Source organism: Cebus imitator, unplaced genomic scaffold (assembly GCF_001604975.1).
Source record: "Cebus imitator isolate Cc_AM_T3 unplaced genomic scaffold, Cebus_imitator-1.0 Scaffold0, whole genome shotgun sequence".
Taxonomy (NCBI): domain Eukaryota; kingdom Metazoa; phylum Chordata; class Mammalia; order Primates; family Cebidae; genus Cebus; species Cebus imitator.
Genome location: NW_016107315.1, coordinates 14711884 through 14729125, shown reverse-complemented (window position 1 = coordinate 14729125; position 17242 = coordinate 14711884). Strand labels below are relative to the sequence as shown.

Below are 17242 nucleotides of genomic sequence, written 5' to 3'. Positions count from 1 at the left end.
GTTGTTGCTTCTTGTCATGAATGAACAAATACAAAAACAGCTTAGTTAATTCAGAACAATCACACTAAACCATGTGAGTTGGTGGTTGGATATCAGAATTTAAGTAATTTCTACTTAGATTGAGTATCAGGGTTGTTTGTCGCTGTAGAGACAGATTCTAGCTTACCATTTGTGTTTTTGCTGTTTTTAAGCAATGTTTATAAGTCTAGTTGATTGCTAAAGCTTGTATACAGGTCCTGCCTCCCCTAGAGCTTTTGGGGTCCTCAAGGGCAGCAGTGTGTCAAGCTCACCTTTGCACCCTTCCTACTTCCTACTCCTGCTTCAGTATTATATTGAGCTGTTTGGTCTCAGAGTCCGTGTGCTAACAGCGCAGAGAAACTTGACTGCCGTTTGTAACGCTGTTTTCGTGTGGGGGGACTGTTAACACTGCTGTAGCTTGTCGAATCAGGAGCCCATCTTCCCCTACTTGCTAGATCAGCAACTCCCTTTCTCTTACCACTGGGGCAATAGAAAGACCAACTTCAGTGCTTTTGCCCGAGGCCCAAGGTAGAGGATCCTGAGAGACCCAACCATGAAGGCAAGGCTGGGGTGGTTCTGTGTAGACTTCCTACTAGCTGAGCCCTAAGCTCTTTCTTAGACCACATTACTTTCTCATGATATTTTCAGGGTTTTTTCCTCTTAACCTCAGAGGTTAGCCTACCTGCTGCTTCTCCTTGCCACTGCTTCCTGCATCTTCCCTGGGATAAGCACACTTATCTCCCTCTCTTTCTCTCCCTCTACACTGTGTGGATCACGTGGCAGACGGATGTGCAGTGCAGATCACTGAGCCTTACCTTACACTACTGAATCAGAGTCTCAGGGTGGTTATCCAGTGATGTGTATGTTGTATGTTTCTTACATTTTATTGTGGCAAGTTACAAACATGGCCAGACAGAGACGATGATACCATTCACCCTCAAATACTGATTCCCCAGCTGTATAACCATCATCAGTTCATGAGCCATTCTTCCTCCTTCTGTGGGCCCACTCCCTGACACCCCTGATTATTTGGAAACAAATCGGATACCTTTTTTTTTTCTTCCTGTGAATAAACAGCTATGTGTATCTTTCTCCCAACTTTTTAGGACAAGTTTTAGAAAATGTAATAGTGAATACCTATATGCCCTTTACCTAAATTCTCCAATTTTTCCTGTTTTTCTCTCTCTGAATCTTACGTGTATTTTTATGTTGCTAAACCATTTGAAAGTAAGTTGGGACATCATGACAGTTCATTTCTAACTATTTCAGCTGGTTTCTTTAAGAGCTAGGGATATTATCCTGTATAATGACAATACGGTCGTCAGGTTTTGGAAAGTTTCCTAAGTGTCCAAATAGTGTTCTTTATAGCTTCTTTTTTATTTATTTATTTTTCTTTTTTCTTTTTAAAGATGGGGTTTCACCATGATGGCCAGGCTGGTCTTGAACTCCTGACCTCAGGTGATCCACCCACCTCGGCTTCCCAAAGTGCTAGGATTACATAGCTTCTTTTTTAAAAAGATTACTTACTACATTTCATTTAGAATAGTTCCCTAGTCTTTCTTTAAAAACAAAAAACTTTCATGACAATGATACTTTTATTTAAGAGTTCGTGCCATTTGTTTAGCATAATATCCCTAAATTTGGATTTGTGTTATTGTTTTATCATGATTAGATTCAAATGGTACATATTTTTGCAGAAATACTCTGTAGGTAATATCTTCCTTTTAGGACATCACACATACCAGTTTGTTCATTATCAGTGATGTTAAGTTGGTTATCTGGCTAAGGTAGTTTTGCCAAAGCTTCCCACTATAAAGGCACCTTTGCCTCTTTGTAATTAATCATTCATTGATTATTCCTACTGGATTCAATTATTACATCATGGTTTGTCTAAAGTCAGATTCATCTGTGCTTCAGTAGAACACCTAGTTTTAGTTTCCTGGGCATTTGACTGGAAGAGGTGTGGGCAGAAATAAGGAAGTCAGAGCCATGGGGAGAGAGTAGCTGCATGTGTTTGAGGTGGGAGTGGAGGTGATCCTACTGCAGGATCATCACGGGGTTGCTGTAGTCCTGCAGTGGGACTACAAGGGACTGCAGTCGGGGGGCTTTTAAAAGTTCCCTGGCATCATGGCTCCGATAGATTGATGACTTGTCTAGAGCTGTACTGTGCAGTCAGCCTTTGAAGGTACAAGATATGCATCTGCTCATATACATTAGACTGCTCCTGGCTGTGTAAACTGTCATCATAAACTTCAGTGAGGGGCGTTTTCACTTGGAGTCATGGTCAGATCCACCCTAACAAAGGTTCTCTTTTCCAGTGGGTGAATTTGTAAGTGATGTTCTGCTAGTTCCAGAAAAGTGCCAGTTTTCCCACAAAGAGCAGATGGAGGTGTGCGAGAATCACCAGCACTGGCACACAGTAGTCAAAGAGGTAAGAGAACTCAGGGGGAAAAGTCAGCTGCTGTGGAATCTATTTGGAGAGAAGGTAGCACTTTTCTCCAATCTCACCATGCTTTTAAGTTAATTTTGTTTCCCCCTTATCTCCTCAAGATTTACAATTCTATCTTGTAAGTTAGAAATATTTGGGAGAGGAGTAGGTGTTTGTTTAGGAGAGTTCAGCGTTGACAGACCAGCTCCTGAAGTTGAGGATATTAAGGAGGTGGCTGAGCCAGAATACTGTATGCTGCTGGTGAGGCTCCCAGGAAACCATCCCAACCCTAAGGCCTGCATGGAAATCGCCAAATATAGAAAATATGGGTCTGGATGTGTGCACAGGCAGGGCCGCATGCCATCTCACTTTTCTGGTGGTGAGACATGCCCTTTCTTGTCTTCTGTAATTAGGTTGGCTCTTTGGTCAGTAACCTTCCTTTGGTCAAATACTGAAGTAGTGGTCACACCAGTGACGAAAATAAATTAGCACTGACCACCTTCAGCTGGCGTTGGTCATTCATTATTAGACAAAATTCTGTTTTCCTTACTTTTTTCCATGTTTGAGATTTCAGTATTTTTGGACTAGATCTTGTTTCACCATTGTAAATTAAAATTTATAAACCTTAGAATAATATTATAATTTTTTTTTGACAGAAAATGTGTTCATAAGAGAAAGCATTGCTAAGTGACTTTATAGGGTTTCTTTTGGATGAGGCTAGAGATCGGGGTGGATTTGTCCACATTTACTCTAGAGTATGTTCTGATGTGGTCTGTGGGTTTCTTTTAGGCATGTCTGACTCAGGGAATGACTTTATATAGCTACGGCATGCTGCTCCCCTGTGGGGTAGACCAGTTCCATGGTACTGAATATGTGTGCTGCCCTCAGACAAAGATTATTGGATCTGTGTCAAAAGAAGAGGAGGAGGAAGATGAGGAGGAAGAGGAAGAGGAAGACTATGATGTTTATAAAAGGTAACTTTTCTACTTTGAGCCTTTTTTTGGGCTAACGAAAAGGCCGCTTTGCCTTTTTGTTAGCACTTCTGTAAAGATGGCTGCCGGCTGCTAGTCCCTCACTTCTGGATAAACTGGGCATTCCCTTGTTCTGCTACAGTTGATTTAAGCTTGCATTTCATTCTAGCCGCTGCCCATCACAGGAGTACCTGTGACTTTTGTGTTTACGTCATTCTGGGCTGCGTTATTTTCTGCAGGTTACTATGATTTTTTTTTTAAGCGTCCATACCATTTGTTTAACATAATATCCCTGAATTTGGATTTGTCTTATTGTTTTATCATGATCAGATTCAAATGTTCACAAATACTTCCCTTTTGCTGCTGTAGCTGGGCTCAGGGCCTTAGTGGTACAGTGAAATGTGCGTTGAGCTTATTTCCTGCCTCTGTTTTTGTGTTTCAGAATAGGGAAGGGACCCATTGTTGTGCTTTGTGCATAGGAGTCATTAACCTTCCTTGTTTCTATTTTGGCCTTCAGTGAATTTCCTACTGAAGCAGATCTGGAAGACTTCACAGAAGCAGCTGTGGATGAGGATGATGAGGATGAGGAAGAAGGGGAGGAAGTGGTGGAAGACCGAGATTACTACTATGACACCTTTAAAGGGGATGACTACAATGAGGAGAACCCTACTGAACCCAGCAGCGATGGCACCATGTCAGACAAGGAAATTACTCACGACGTCAAAGGTAACCCCTTGTAGAGCCGTGGCTTTGAAATCCACGTGGTAATTATTCACTTAAGACTTTTGCATTGCGTCTGTTAACAGGTAAGTCAGTCACAGAAGGAAAGGTGTGGTATCTCTGCACTAAAGATGAGTTCAGCCCTCCAGTGCAGTGATGGTGCCGCCTTAACAAAGTAGGCAGGCAGGCACATTAGGGAGACATGTAGGATTGCATTAGAGAATAGGGACTGGAGAATAACAGAGACAACGTAGTCCACCCTTCAGCAGGATTCTTCCACGTTCAGCCTAAAATATTCCCTCCCCAAGGGGAGCTCCCCTCTTTGATACTTCTCAAGTCCTGGCCTCCTAGAATAGAAATGACTTTCTCATTTTTTCTTTTCCTGCGTGTGTTCTAATCTGTAGGTTGCCCTATTTGTCCAGATGTTTGTAGTTGGGAGGGTGAAATTTATTGACCTGCAGGTAACAGATTGGGACCTGCAGTTTTTTTTCATCTTGCCAATTAAAACAAGAAAATGTTGCAGTAGTTCCAGAGCCATTTACATGCAGCCTCCTGCGGATTGTATATTTGAAACCAGTTAAGATCTGAAGAATTATTTGGGACCCAAGTGGGAGGAAATTACTTAATCAGTTGAGAAGTTTACAATTTGCCTTAGAGAACATAAAAGTGGGAAACAACTTGTCTGTTCTAGGTGCTTTATTCTTTACTATGGGCATCACCACTTAAAAAAGCCTTTCCACTCACATTGTCCCCTTTGGTCATTGAAACTACCAGAATAGACAAAGTAGGCAAATATCTCCAGTGAGCACATCAGAAATGTGAGGCTCACACAGCTATGAGATAAGGAATTCCTCTATGTCAGTCTAAACTTGCATCTAGACTCCAGAGGGTGCCAAAAAAATATTTATCCCAGTTCCTAAAATTCTCTCCTCCATGGGGAAGCAACTTGTCCTCAGCAAGGCTGGCCTGAGCTGGCGAGTTCAGCCAGCCAGGGCCTCCGGGCTCTGTCCCTTCTTGGGCCTCCCACAACCCATCCCCCGGCTTGCTGGCCTGTAGCATTTTGAAGCATTTGACATCACTGCCTCTGTCCTGCTGACACTCTGACCATTTTCACACAGCTGTCTGCTCCCAGGAGGCGATGACGGGGCCCTGCCGGGCCGTGATGCCTCGTTGGTACTTCGACCTCTCCAAGGGAAAGTGCGTGCGCTTTATATATGGCGGCTGCGGCGGCAACAGGAACAATTTTGAGTCTGAGGATTATTGTATGGCTGTGTGTAAAGCGATGAGTAAGTCCCGCCTCACACTGGCCCTGTGCGGCAGCACCGTCCTGTCGGCGTCCGTCTCCCCGCCGTCCTCGTGGCCGCATCTGTGTGGTGTCCCTGCCCACTCGGGTGTTTACTGTTGGTTGTCCTCCCCTCATCTTTGTGCTTTCTTAGATCTAGGCTTTGCTCTCCTGCCGGCAGTGGTAAGCTCAGTTCGCGTGTCCCATGCTCACCGTGTGTCTGGTGCTGCTTGGTGGTGGTGGTGCATACCCGTCTTGGTATAGCGGGTGGCATGACCAGGGGCTTGTCCTTTCTCATCTGGCCTTGGAGTCTGCAGGCTCCTGGGGCACTGTAGTGTCAGTGGGGAAGGCAGCTGTGCCCCGGGCTGGCTCTAGCTTAGAGGCACCGAACGTTCCTGTCTTTGAACTGCCCTGTCACTAACCCCTGTGCTGTATGCCAGCTCAGAGGATGCCTGCTCTCGAGAGGAGTGACAGTGGAGTACTTTGGGCAGTCTAGAATATTGAAATATCTTGCGTAATGCACTCTAGAGAGAGCTGGCAGCCAAGTGGTAGTGACTTACTCTGTTTCTCCAGTATTTTGCAACACCAGGTCACACAGAGTTGCAGGAAGTGAGAGGATTTCATTTGGTGTGTGCTTTGGTCTGACAGGAAGTTCCGTGGTTCAGTTGAATTGCGTTTATGCTGGACGTTGGTAGGAAGAGTTTCCCATTTCTCCGTGGCTACTCCTTTTTCTCATTAAGACTTTTATTCTCTCACCTTGCAGCACTAACCTACTCATTAGGAAAATCCTCAGGCCAGGCAGTTTTCCTTGGTTCCTACTCTGGAATTTGTTGGAATAATAATTTACTATAAAGGATTTGGCTATAGCTTCTGATGGTTTTTCATTCAAATGTCTTCATGTTCTCTCTTCCTTCCTTCTACCAAAAGATCTTTCAAATCTTAATGTGATATGGTAATGCTTTGAGTGCTTCCCTTCTAACTCCAGGAAAGCTGTTTTTATTTGATAATAGTTGAAAGGTGAAATAAAAGGAGTCCCTAGGGAACTTTGGTAAATAAACTTTGCATATTCATGAAGGATTTAGAGATAGAAATTATTGTGATACTTACTACTTTGTAAAACCTGGATAGAAGCCTGAGGAATCTCACGGAGTATGGAGGTGGTGGTCTCTGCCTGAAGGGTCAGCTAGGTAGTGGTGAGAGACGTGATGGAGTGGCGGGTCTGTAAAACTCCCGTTTGCCGTGGCTTGGATGAGGTTTGCCTTGGAGGAGCAGTGTGTTCACGTACTTGTGGGACCTGTGTCTGGAGAGCTTTGCAGGTCGAGAAGCATCTGGTTGCCTTCCAGTGGTAACGTTTTTGTTCTTCTTTGAAGGGGCTGAGGCTGGCGAATGTGCTGGCTTCATGAGTGAGTAATTCACAAGGACAGAGGGTGTCTTCAGAACAAAGCCCTCTGGCCGGCTGTCCTCTCCACTCTGGTCCCAGGGAGGCTGAGGGCAGCCTGTGTTTGCTGTTATCTTTATCCAGCCCGGCTATGTGAACCAAACGCTCTGTCTCCAGCGCTCAGGCCTTTACAGCACAGTCATGTGTCGCTGATCCACATGATGGACTGCAATGCTTGAAATTCTCCTTCACTGAACTTCTGAGCATCTTGGCGGCGAATGGTGTTTACTAAGTTACAGATTCTAATTTCATCTATCTGAAAGCGGGATATTGAGATCCTTTTTAAACTTGTGTAGGACTCATATTCTTCATGACTTTAGTTGTAGTTTTTAAGTCGTAAATAAAGGGGCAAATAAAAGATGCTTCCAACAGAAAAACTTGAATCGGCTGGCTAATTTGTAGCTATACTGATCAGTTACACAGTTGCTTTAATGTATTAAAATGATGCAATTCTAGATTTGCTTCTAAATTAAAAGTCAGCTGGACCTTGGCATTCACTCTCTACTTGCTCTAAAATTGTGTCATGACCTATCAAGAAAGTTCACACCAGCTTGGGAAATCTTGCATGAAATTAGGCCAATAAGTGTTACCTTAGGTATGTCTTGAGAGGCTGACTGAGTAAACTTGTCATCTCAGTCCTTTCCCTTATCAGGCTAAGTTCCATTTGTGCAGAGACTCACATACATGCCTGGGCCTCGTAAGAGATTATGCCCATACAGCATTGGGGGGTGCTCCAGTGGGCCTGTACTCTGCGAAAGGCTTGGGAAGGCCGATTGTTCAGTGTCATGGATCAAAAAGCCCTATCTTCGTATCGGTGAAAGGTGTCCTTGTCAAATAGAGCAACTTAGTTTTATCCTTTTTGGTTCGTTCTGTCACTGATGGTGGGGCTAAGAGTCCTTCAGTGATACTGAAAACTCAAAATTATAGCTGGAGTGTTTTGAACTTTCCCTACCCAGCCTATATGCAAAGAACATTTAGTTCAGCCTGTTTTCCATTATAAATTATGACCCAAGGATAGCCAGAAGAGCCGGGGTACCTGAGTAATAAATTTCTTTAAAAGTAGGGAATCGCATAAAAGTGCCTCTACAGGATCTGATTTCTGCCTTTGTCTCTGTTCGGATGCTATCAGTTGGATGAGGTTTGCCTCAGAGGAGCAGTGTGTTCATGTACTTGCGGGACCTCTGCCTGGAGGCAAAGCCGTCCAGGCAGAGGTCCCTCAAGTACATGAACAAAGGGTAGCTATTGTTTAGGTGTCCAGGGTTCAAGCACTGAAGGGAAGGTATAGAAGAAACCACCTCTTTTTCAGCCCTGAGATCCTAAGTAGATGCCTCTATCAGTGCTGAAGCTGCCAATAAATTGCTGTATTCACGTGGGCTGACATGGCTGATGAATACTATGTAAGGAAGCTTGCCCACTGTAATCTAAGCAAGTGAAGTCTTGGCAGATAGCAGCACCCTGCACTTAAGAGAATGCCACAAGACAAATTGAGTCCATCCTGCAGGTCCTGAGCTGGGTTTTCTTCCTAGAGCACCAGTGCACCTGATCCCAAAGAGAACTTCCTCTGTAATTTTGTTTCAGTTCCCCCAACTCCTCTGCCAACCAATGATGTTGATGTGTATTTCGAGACCTCTGCAGATGACAATGAGCATGCTCGCTTCCAGAAGGCTAAGGAGCAGCTGGAGATTCGGCACCGCAACCGAATGGACAGGGTAAACCTTGACAGTTCCTTCATCTTCATGGCGCTTGGCTTTGGGTAGCATGGTTCTCATAGCTGAAGAAAAGTGACACCTTTTCCCTAGATTGTCATGCTGATGTGTAAGGACTGGTAAGGCAGGAGAGAGTGAATCAGTGGAGCTGCCTTCTGGGTGGACTAGTCCTTCTTCCCCGCCTGCATCTAGCTAATAATATAATTACCCTCTGAGTACTTAGCATGTCCCAAACACTCTGCTGAGCACTTCCTCCTATACCTATTATCTGCTTTTTTAAATTTTTTATTCATTTTTTTGTAATTAACTTGCTTTAAAATTTATTTCAAAGAATGAAACTTTTTATCACTGCTATCAATAGAAAGCTAGTACCATTTGCCATGAGAACAAGGTGACCAACCATAAGATACATTAGATGAAAACAAACATGTACTAATACATGCTAGCTAGATACTGCTGTCTGTGGAAGGTTCCGAGTCTTAATGATGTTTCTTTTCCTTTAAAAGGGTTATTAGAGAGCAGCAGGTGCACCAAAGTGCAGCTTTTCTTCTGGATTTACTCAGGATTGAAAGAAAATTGAAAAGGGAATGCATTGCTAGGCCTAAGCTCCACCCCAAATCCCACACAGTCCCATGTTGGGCTTATAGTTTGCAAAATGCTCATTGTTTTATCCACATCAGCTCTGAAAAGTAGGTATTAACCTCAATTTTTTTGGTGAGGAGACAAAGGCACAGAGACTTTTAAATTAATTATTCAAGGTTATGTAACAAAGAGGTCATGGAATTGAGACTCCATTTGGGGATAGTTGAGGCCTAGAGCCTTCTGAGGCAGTAACAATGCTGAGCTCATGAGGGGTCATATGATTGGTTGCCTTTTTGCAATTTCCTATTAGACTTAGCATCTGGTAGTAATTATAGAAAACGGAGGAGTTGTTTCAGGGTATTAATCATGGCTGACAGTGTTTTTGACCTTTGTTCTAGGTAAAGAAGGAATGGGAAGAGGCAGAACTTCAAGCTAAGAACCTCCCCAAAGCAGAGAGGCAGACTCTGATTCAGGTAAGATGCCTTCTTCAGGGACATAGCTTTCAGCCTGACTATTGGAAAATATGGTCAGAGCCACACACCCAACAAAATTTAGAATTGGACACCACCTCCTTTTAGGTGAGGGCTTACATTACAAGGAAGTTGTAACTGGCCTATTTATCTTTTTCACCTTTAAGTATTGCTCACCTATGGTAGAAGGAAACCACCCCCCCACCAGAGCACACCTAATTCATGCCAGAAGGTAACCTTTGCTCAGCTGCCATTTGTTTAATTCTGCTTTCCTGGCAAAAGTCCTCTGCCGTTTTCAGTCTTAGACTGTGACTTGTTTTTCAGCAGTACTGAGTTTCTTTTTTAGGAGTAATTGAGAGTCAAAGGATAGAAAATAAAAATCTCTGGTACAATTCATCTGTAACTTTATAGACTATAGCTAAAATCGTAGCAGCAAACTGCATTTCCCTTCAATAGAAGAGTGTTGATAGGAATAGGGATAGTGGTTTCCAGGACTGATTTGCTTTTTACAGAACTGATTCTGTAAATTTTATATCATTTTATGTTTAGCTGAAATGTCTTTCCTCCTAATGTTAACACTTAGTAAAAAGCAATTTTAAAAACCCTTGCTTTTTTATTGATCACTTAGAAAATCTAACAATTTTAATTCCTATATAAGCCAGTGCATCTTGTTCAGGGAAATAAGTTCAGCAGGCTTAACCTGTACCTGTAAACCTGGCCGGATACCTCACAGATAACTTGCCCTTTATTATTTTATTGAAACCGCAATTACTTCTGCATAAACCTAATGACAGGAGTGCTTCAACAGAACTACCATGTATCTCCCATTGGTCAGTGGTCTCAAGGTTTGAAAGTTGGCACCCTGCTGCAATGTGGGAAGGACAGTTTTCCTTTTTTTATAGAAACCAGGCCTTGGGCCTGGAGGCACTAGCACTTTTCGTTATGCAGATACTGAGGAGTCCCTCTGACACTCAGATTTAACTTGCTCTCTCTTTTTTTTTTGAGACAGAGTCTCACTCTGTCACCCATGCTGGAGTGCAGTGGGACAGTCTTGGCTCACTGCAACCTCCACCTCCTGGGTTCAAGCAGTTCTCTGCCTCAGCCTACTGAGTAGCTGGGATTACAGGCACGCACCACCACGCCCGGCTAATTTTTTGTATTTTTAGTAGAGATGGCCAGGCTGGTCTCAAACTCCTGACCTTAGGTGATCCACCCACCTCAGCCTCCCAAAGTGCAGGGATTACAGGTGTGAGCCACTGTGCTAACTTGCTCTCTTTAAAGAAGGAAATAATTCTCCTGATAGAAATTGAATGAAGGTAGAATGAAGTAGACTTTGATCCTACCCTTGCTCCACTCTCCAAACCTGTTACCGTCTCGTGTGGGTACTGACAAGGAAAAGCACTGGGGTCTAAAGTTGCTTGCTTAGGCTTCCTCTGGGTGCCATAAATTATATGTGGTTCCTGCTGTCTTGGTTTAGCACTTCCAAGCCATGGTTAAAGCTTTAGAGAAGGAAGCAGCCAGTGAGAAGCAGCAGCTGGTGGAGACCCACCTGGCCCGCGTGGAAGCTATGCTGAACGACCGCCGCCGGATGGCTCTGGAGAACTACCTGGCTGCCTTGCAGTCCGACCCGCCACGGGTAAGTCACAGACAGAGCCGAATCATTGATGATTGATGCTTAGCGCTGCCTGCCTTGACATATAGCATATGTAGGGGACCAATGCCTGACACTCAGGTCAGTAAAAATGACATTTGTATGACAAGTTCTGGCAAAGCTGAAGCTAAGGAAAGATGATTAGGGAGGAAAAGGTATTACATTCGAATACCTGTGTATATAAGCTCAGCATTACATCACTTTATGCCTGTGTATACCACCTGCGATGTGAAAGTGTTTTATACTAGAAAAGTATGACCTCAGGAAATTGGTAATCACCTGTTACTGAACTTCCTTTCAAAGAATGAAAACGTGCTTTTCATGAAGACTTTGGAACAAGTCACAGGGTAAATATGATGAAGAAAGGGGTACAGTAATTTCTTCTGAAACTCTTGTGTGAGTGGCCTCAAACTATTTTGTCCCTTAACACTAACCTGCCTTGCTTTGGGGAATGGAAAGTATTAGGAAGGAGGATATTTGTATCCTTATTAAGCCAGTTAAAGTTTTCTCTCTGTGGGCAACAGAGGAGACTACCTAGCGTATAATTGAGGTGTCGGAGGCTGAGAAAGGAAGAAGGACAGAGAAGAAGAGAACAGTGGGCTGGAGATTCTGAAAAATACTGAATGTTAAGGATCCAATAAAACTTTGGAACTTAGTTTTGCTATTTTACCTAGACGGTTTTTTTGTTACTTGGTAAGCCAAAAAAGTTTTCAGAGTTGCAGGTTTTATTCTTGTGCCTAGCTGAGCTTTACATTCTTAAGTGAACTTTTTAAGCTTTTGTTTTCCTGCCTGTTTTCAATTCTCTAGTCTCTGGATACTAAAACAACTGTTCTCTCTTGCAGCCTCATCGCATTCTCCAGGCCTTACGTCGTTACGTCCGTGCTGAGAACAAAGATCGCCTGCATACCATCCGTCATTACCAGCATGTGTTGGCTGTTGACCCAGAAAAGGCGGCCCAGATGAAATCCCAGGTACAGTAGATGCCGTAGAGATTGTTGCCTTGAAAGCATTTCCAGTGGGGGACATACTGCCTAGACTAGTGTTTGAACAGCACTGCCAGTCGTGCTTGTTATTAGTCCTTAAAAAACGATTTTTGATTTCCGAGGACATTTGGTACGTGAGCTGGTTTTTGCAAGGGTGCTATTTTTAAAACATCTTTTTAATACTTTTTTTTATATTAACCACTTTGTACATAATTTCTAAATTCTTTTATATTATTTCTGTCTGATTTAGGGTATTGCTGGAACCAGTGTTTGAGATCCTTTTCTAGGTATATTTATCAGGCAAATCTTAAAAATTGGTCTCTTGTTTGGTGGAGTATAGTTTTTGTTTAGACTTTTACATTCCTAGGCCTTGTCCAGTTTTACTTTAAAGAGGTTTATTTCTGGTTCCTCTTTCTAATATTAGTGTTGTTCATATATTAACTTGAGTTTTACTTGTATTCATAAAAATGAACTTGCCTACAAGACTGCTAGCTTTCATTTAAACCAGTTAGTTTTGTAGCTCAGCCTGTTAGTTTTCCTAGAGGGCCTTATAGTAACGGCGCTGATCTTATTTGATTTCCTCTCATATTGTAAATACTGTGCTAAGTGTCAGTGCCAGGGTACATGGGCTCACTTACTGCAGGGGTGCTGGCCCGTCAGCCCAGAAACCCTCCTTACACACGGCTGCTTTGTGTGTGAAGATGGCAAGGTAATGTGCCTAAAGGCTTTTGAAAAGTATTGGAGCTGAGCACTCATCTGTGGGGCCGGGGTCTGTGTGTCACTGTCTGCATGCCAGACTCTGCAGCAGCTGCTGCCAGATTGACTCCCTTGAGTAGCTCACATGCTAGCTGTAAAGGTGAAGAGCAGGTTTTCTTTTTTTTTTTTTTTTTTTTTAATATTTTTTTGAGATGGAGTCCTGCTTTGTCACCCAGGCCAGAGTGCAGTGGCACAATCTCTGCCCACTGCAACCTTTGCCTCCCAGGTTCAAGCGATTCTCCTGCCTCAGCCTCCTGAATAGCTGGGATTACAGGTGCCCACCATCACACCCAGCTAATTTTTGTAGTTTTAGTAGAGACGGGTTTCACCATTTTGTCCAGGCTGGTCTTGAACTCCTGGCCCCAGGTAATCACCCACCTCGGCCTCCCAAAGTGCTGGGATTACAGACATGAGCCACCGTGCCTGGCCTAGAGCAGGTGTTCTTAGTTGTACAGAGTTCACTTCAAAAGCTGGTTGTTTTGGGGAATAAAAGACCTCAGGCTTCTAAACAGTGGGAAGAACGTGGAAAGGGGCCGGGTTGGAACTCTAAGAGGCATCTGGTGTGGGCCTGGACCTCAAGGCTTTGCGTTACCCTGGATGTAGCAGAAGAGGAGAAAGTTCAAGAGGCCTGGATGGAAATTGCATGCATCTTGACAGGGCTTAGGGTTTTTGGGTCTACTTGATTTTTTTTTTTTTTTTTTTTAAGTCTTAATCATTTTCCAAATGTTATGTTGAAAAATTAAATTATTGTGTTGTATTTTAGCCAGTTTTCTGTGGTGAGAGTTGAAGGAGAGATTTTGATCAGTATATTAAATTAATAGAGAATTCCTGCAAGTGAGATCAAGCTTCCAAAGGTGTTTACCTTTGGGGAGAAAACCCAGCTCTCCTATCTGCTACTACTTACTGTCTGCTCTTAGCTGTAATTCTAGCAAAGCTTAGTTGCTGGATTATATTAACCTTCTGCCTGTTCCCTATTGTGTTTTCTAAACACTAGAAAAAGTTGCAGATACTCATCTGGTTGTAACATGTGCCATATCTGCTTGTCTGGAGACGAGTGAGATACCCCCATACTATAGCCAAGGGTTTGCTGTGGAGACACTAATTTCCAGTCTCCCACCCTGCGGTTCTTGTCCTCTGTGAGTGTATGAAGTGTCCTTTCTCATGAGGCTCCCTGTTCCTCTGGGGAGGTGTAGCAGGACAACACTTGCTGAACCCCTGGGTGTTGCATATCGGCTTCATTTGCAGTTTTCCTTCAAGGCACTCTTGTGCTTTCCATGATTGACAGAATGGCAGATATAAAATTAAATTGCTTTCATCCTTGCTTTTAAAGGTCAGAGAGACATCAATCTACAATAAAAGCATCTTTCCATTTAACTTTTGTTTTCATTTTGACCCTTCGTGTTAATGGCTTCAAGCCCACAAAATTAATCCATTGGTTTCCAGCACTGTCTTTAGGAAAAGCTTGGTAATTGCAGGTCTAACCAGGCAGGGATGACTTTGCTTGAAAAGCGTGTGGGAGCTACAGCATCACACCTCGCCGTGTCACTGGGGGTGGATGCTAGCCCAAGTCACCTTTCACTTCCATCCCGAAAAGCTGTAAAAAGAGCGACCACTTCTAATAGCTTTTTTTTTTTTTTTTTTTTTTAAAGTGAATAACCTTAGAACTTTTGCATTCAGAAAAGGCAGTGAGCTATGGTAGATGAGTTTTCCTTTATCACTCCCTTAAAATCAGGTCTGTACCTCAGCATGAATTTTTCAAAAAATAGCAATAATCATTTAAGCAATTGCTTCACTAAGCAAAATCTGTAATGGTTTCCTCTGTCACCATGTCTGCTTTTCAGCCAGTAATTTAAGTCTTTTTTAATCCCATCTAATCTGACCAGTGGTGGAAATTGACTCTTTCCTTCTTTCACTCAGCAAAACCTTACTGAATGTTCAACATTGTACAAATTAGAGTATTTTTAAACTCAATATAATTAGTAGTAAGTTCCTCATATGAAAATCCAATCAATAGCTAGTGAGCATTTTTAAATAAATTGTTTCTTAACTTGGAGCACTGTCTTTGGGTAAGTTCACACGTCACCTGAGGGAATTATACAGTTTGAACACATTGTTCTTCTTCTTTCTTTTTTGGAGACAGGATCTTGCTCTGTTGCCCAGGCTGGAGTGCAGTAGCACAATCATAGCTCACTGTAGCCTAAACCTCCTGGGCTCAAGTGATCCTCCAGCCTCAGCCTCCCAGGTAGCAACGCCTGGCTAATATTTTTATTTTTGGTAGAGGCAGGGTTTTGTCATGTTGGCCAGGCTGGTCTCAAACTCCTTGGCTCAGGTGATCCCCCTGTCTCAGCCTCCCAAAGTGCTGGCATTACAGGCGTGAGCCACCACGCCCGGCTGAACACATTCTTATACTTTAGCAGTCAATAAATATGGCGTGAGCATTAATACATCTACCCTGAGCAGTTGCTTTGCTGGAGTCTGTAGAGAATATACTTTGTAAAGTGGCTTTTCCAGAAGTTGGTGTTGATGTTGCAGCTGTAGGTTCCCTCCTGGCCTAGTTGTTTTCAGTCACAACACGTCTCCCCCATAACTGTGCTTCCAGGTAATGACACATCTCCACGTGATTGAAGAAAGAAGGAACCAAAGCCTCTCTCTGCTCTACAAAGTACCTTATGTAGCCCAAGAAATTCAAGAGGAAATTGGTGGGTACCGGCTGTTTGTGTCAAGGTCATGTGGGACTTCTTGCAGAGGCTCAAGAGTGAAAGCTGGGCAAGAGTAGAGAGAGACGAGCAAGCAAGGCCCGGGCAGTGGGGCATTAGCACACCCTGGCTTCAGAAGCCTGGAATCCGCTGGAGCTTACATGCTAAGGTGAAGGAGGAGCCAAGGACAGACGCACTGGCTGTGGGCCACAGAGCCTTGGGTTTCACTGACCTTCACTCTGTTAGCGGAAGAAAATCTTGGGTGTGAAATTGCAAGAGACTAGATTTCCTGTTACCATTTTCCTCCTTAATTCTGACTATTTCAAGCACCTGATTTTATATAAATTCTCACCTCCTCCTCCTCTTTAGGAGGCCTTTATCGTCTTCATTTATTCCACAAGTTTTATTGTGTCTGCTGTGTGTCACAGAGTAAAATGGTCCACAAGCAGACAGTACCTGCTGGAGTTCATGTTACGATAGGAGAAAAACAGTAAGACAAGAAAACAAGTGTCAGGTGGTGATAAGTGCTGTGCAGAGTTAAAAGTCGGGTGGAGTGGTAGAGAGTGGCTGGTCGGGGCACCTGGCTCTGGGGGCGGTGGCCTGAGATCCGAATGGTAAGATCGCAGTGGCAGAGGGAGCAGCAGCTACAAAGGCCCCAGGGCGAAGTCAGACCTCACATTTGAGTAGATAGGTGTGGCCACAACATAGCAAAGGGGATGCGGCCAAAGTATGCACGGACCAGATCAGGAAGAGATTTAAGCAAAGTCGAGGAGTTTGGATTTTATTCTAGGATAATGGGAAGCCGTTAGAGGATTTTCAGCTAGGGAAAGACTAGATCTGGATTATGAATTTTTAAAAGCTCACTTGGCTGCTGTGTTTGGAGTTGATTAAAATTAGAAACCAGCCAGGAAGCGATTATAGAAATCCAGGAGAGGTCTGTTGGGAGTATGCACTGAAGAGGTGACGGGGTAGGAGAAGGTACAGCTGGGGATGGTCTCTAGGATGTGTTCTGCTGGGAGTGTGCAGGGCTGTGCCCAGGGCTGTGCCCAGGGCTGCATGTGGGGTTGGGGGAGTGGCATTAAGAGTTGCAGTTAGGGTTCCACAGTGAGCAGGTCGGGGGATAGTGGAACCTTTGCTGACTGAAGTGCAATAGGAAATTGGGAACTGTCTTGATAGATATTAAGTTAGAAATTTCTGTTGGACGTTATGTGGAGATCTAAGTAGGATCTATGTGAGGCAGAGATCAGGCAGTAGCTCCAGGATTCGGGCCTGGGAGTCGTGGTATATAGCCAGTATTTAAAACTGGCGCTGGGGAGAAGTAGGTCAGAGGGTGCGAAGTGGTAGTTGTAGTTATGTGGGGTGCATACGTCTAGAGATGGGTCGGACAGCATGAGGACTGTAGTTAGTAATATTGTACTGTATACTAACAATCTGCCGAGAGAGTAGATTTGAGGTATTCTCATTTTTAAAAAAGTAACTCTGGAAGGTGATGTGTATGTTTGCTTGACTGTGGTAATCATTTCACGGTGTACACGTATATC

General features: G+C 43.6%; 1 protein-coding gene across 4 annotated transcripts in view; it reads left to right on the top strand.

The window, feature by feature from the left end:
* Window positions 1-17242, top strand: part of APLP2 (amyloid beta precursor like protein 2) — a 69944-nt gene that overhangs the window by 43313 nt on the left and 9389 nt on the right. For 2 of the 4 annotated variants that reach the window (XM_017523991.2, XM_017524067.2), the window contains exons 4-12: window positions 2337-2449; window positions 3236-3420; window positions 3935-4143; window positions 5256-5423; window positions 8436-8566; window positions 9544-9618; window positions 11093-11251; window positions 12109-12237; window positions 15605-15704. In XM_017523991.2, the coding sequence (XP_017379480.1) occupies window positions 2337-2449; window positions 3236-3420; window positions 3935-4143; window positions 5256-5423; window positions 8436-8566; window positions 9544-9618; window positions 11093-11251; window positions 12109-12237; window positions 15605-15704 (1269 nt within the window). The remainder of the gene's footprint in view (window positions 1-2336; window positions 2450-3235; window positions 3421-3934; window positions 4144-5255; window positions 5424-8435; window positions 8567-9543; window positions 9619-11092; window positions 11252-12108; window positions 12238-15604; window positions 15705-17242) is intronic. The other 2 variants (XM_017524185.2, XM_017524138.2) reach the window with 1 other exon arrangement.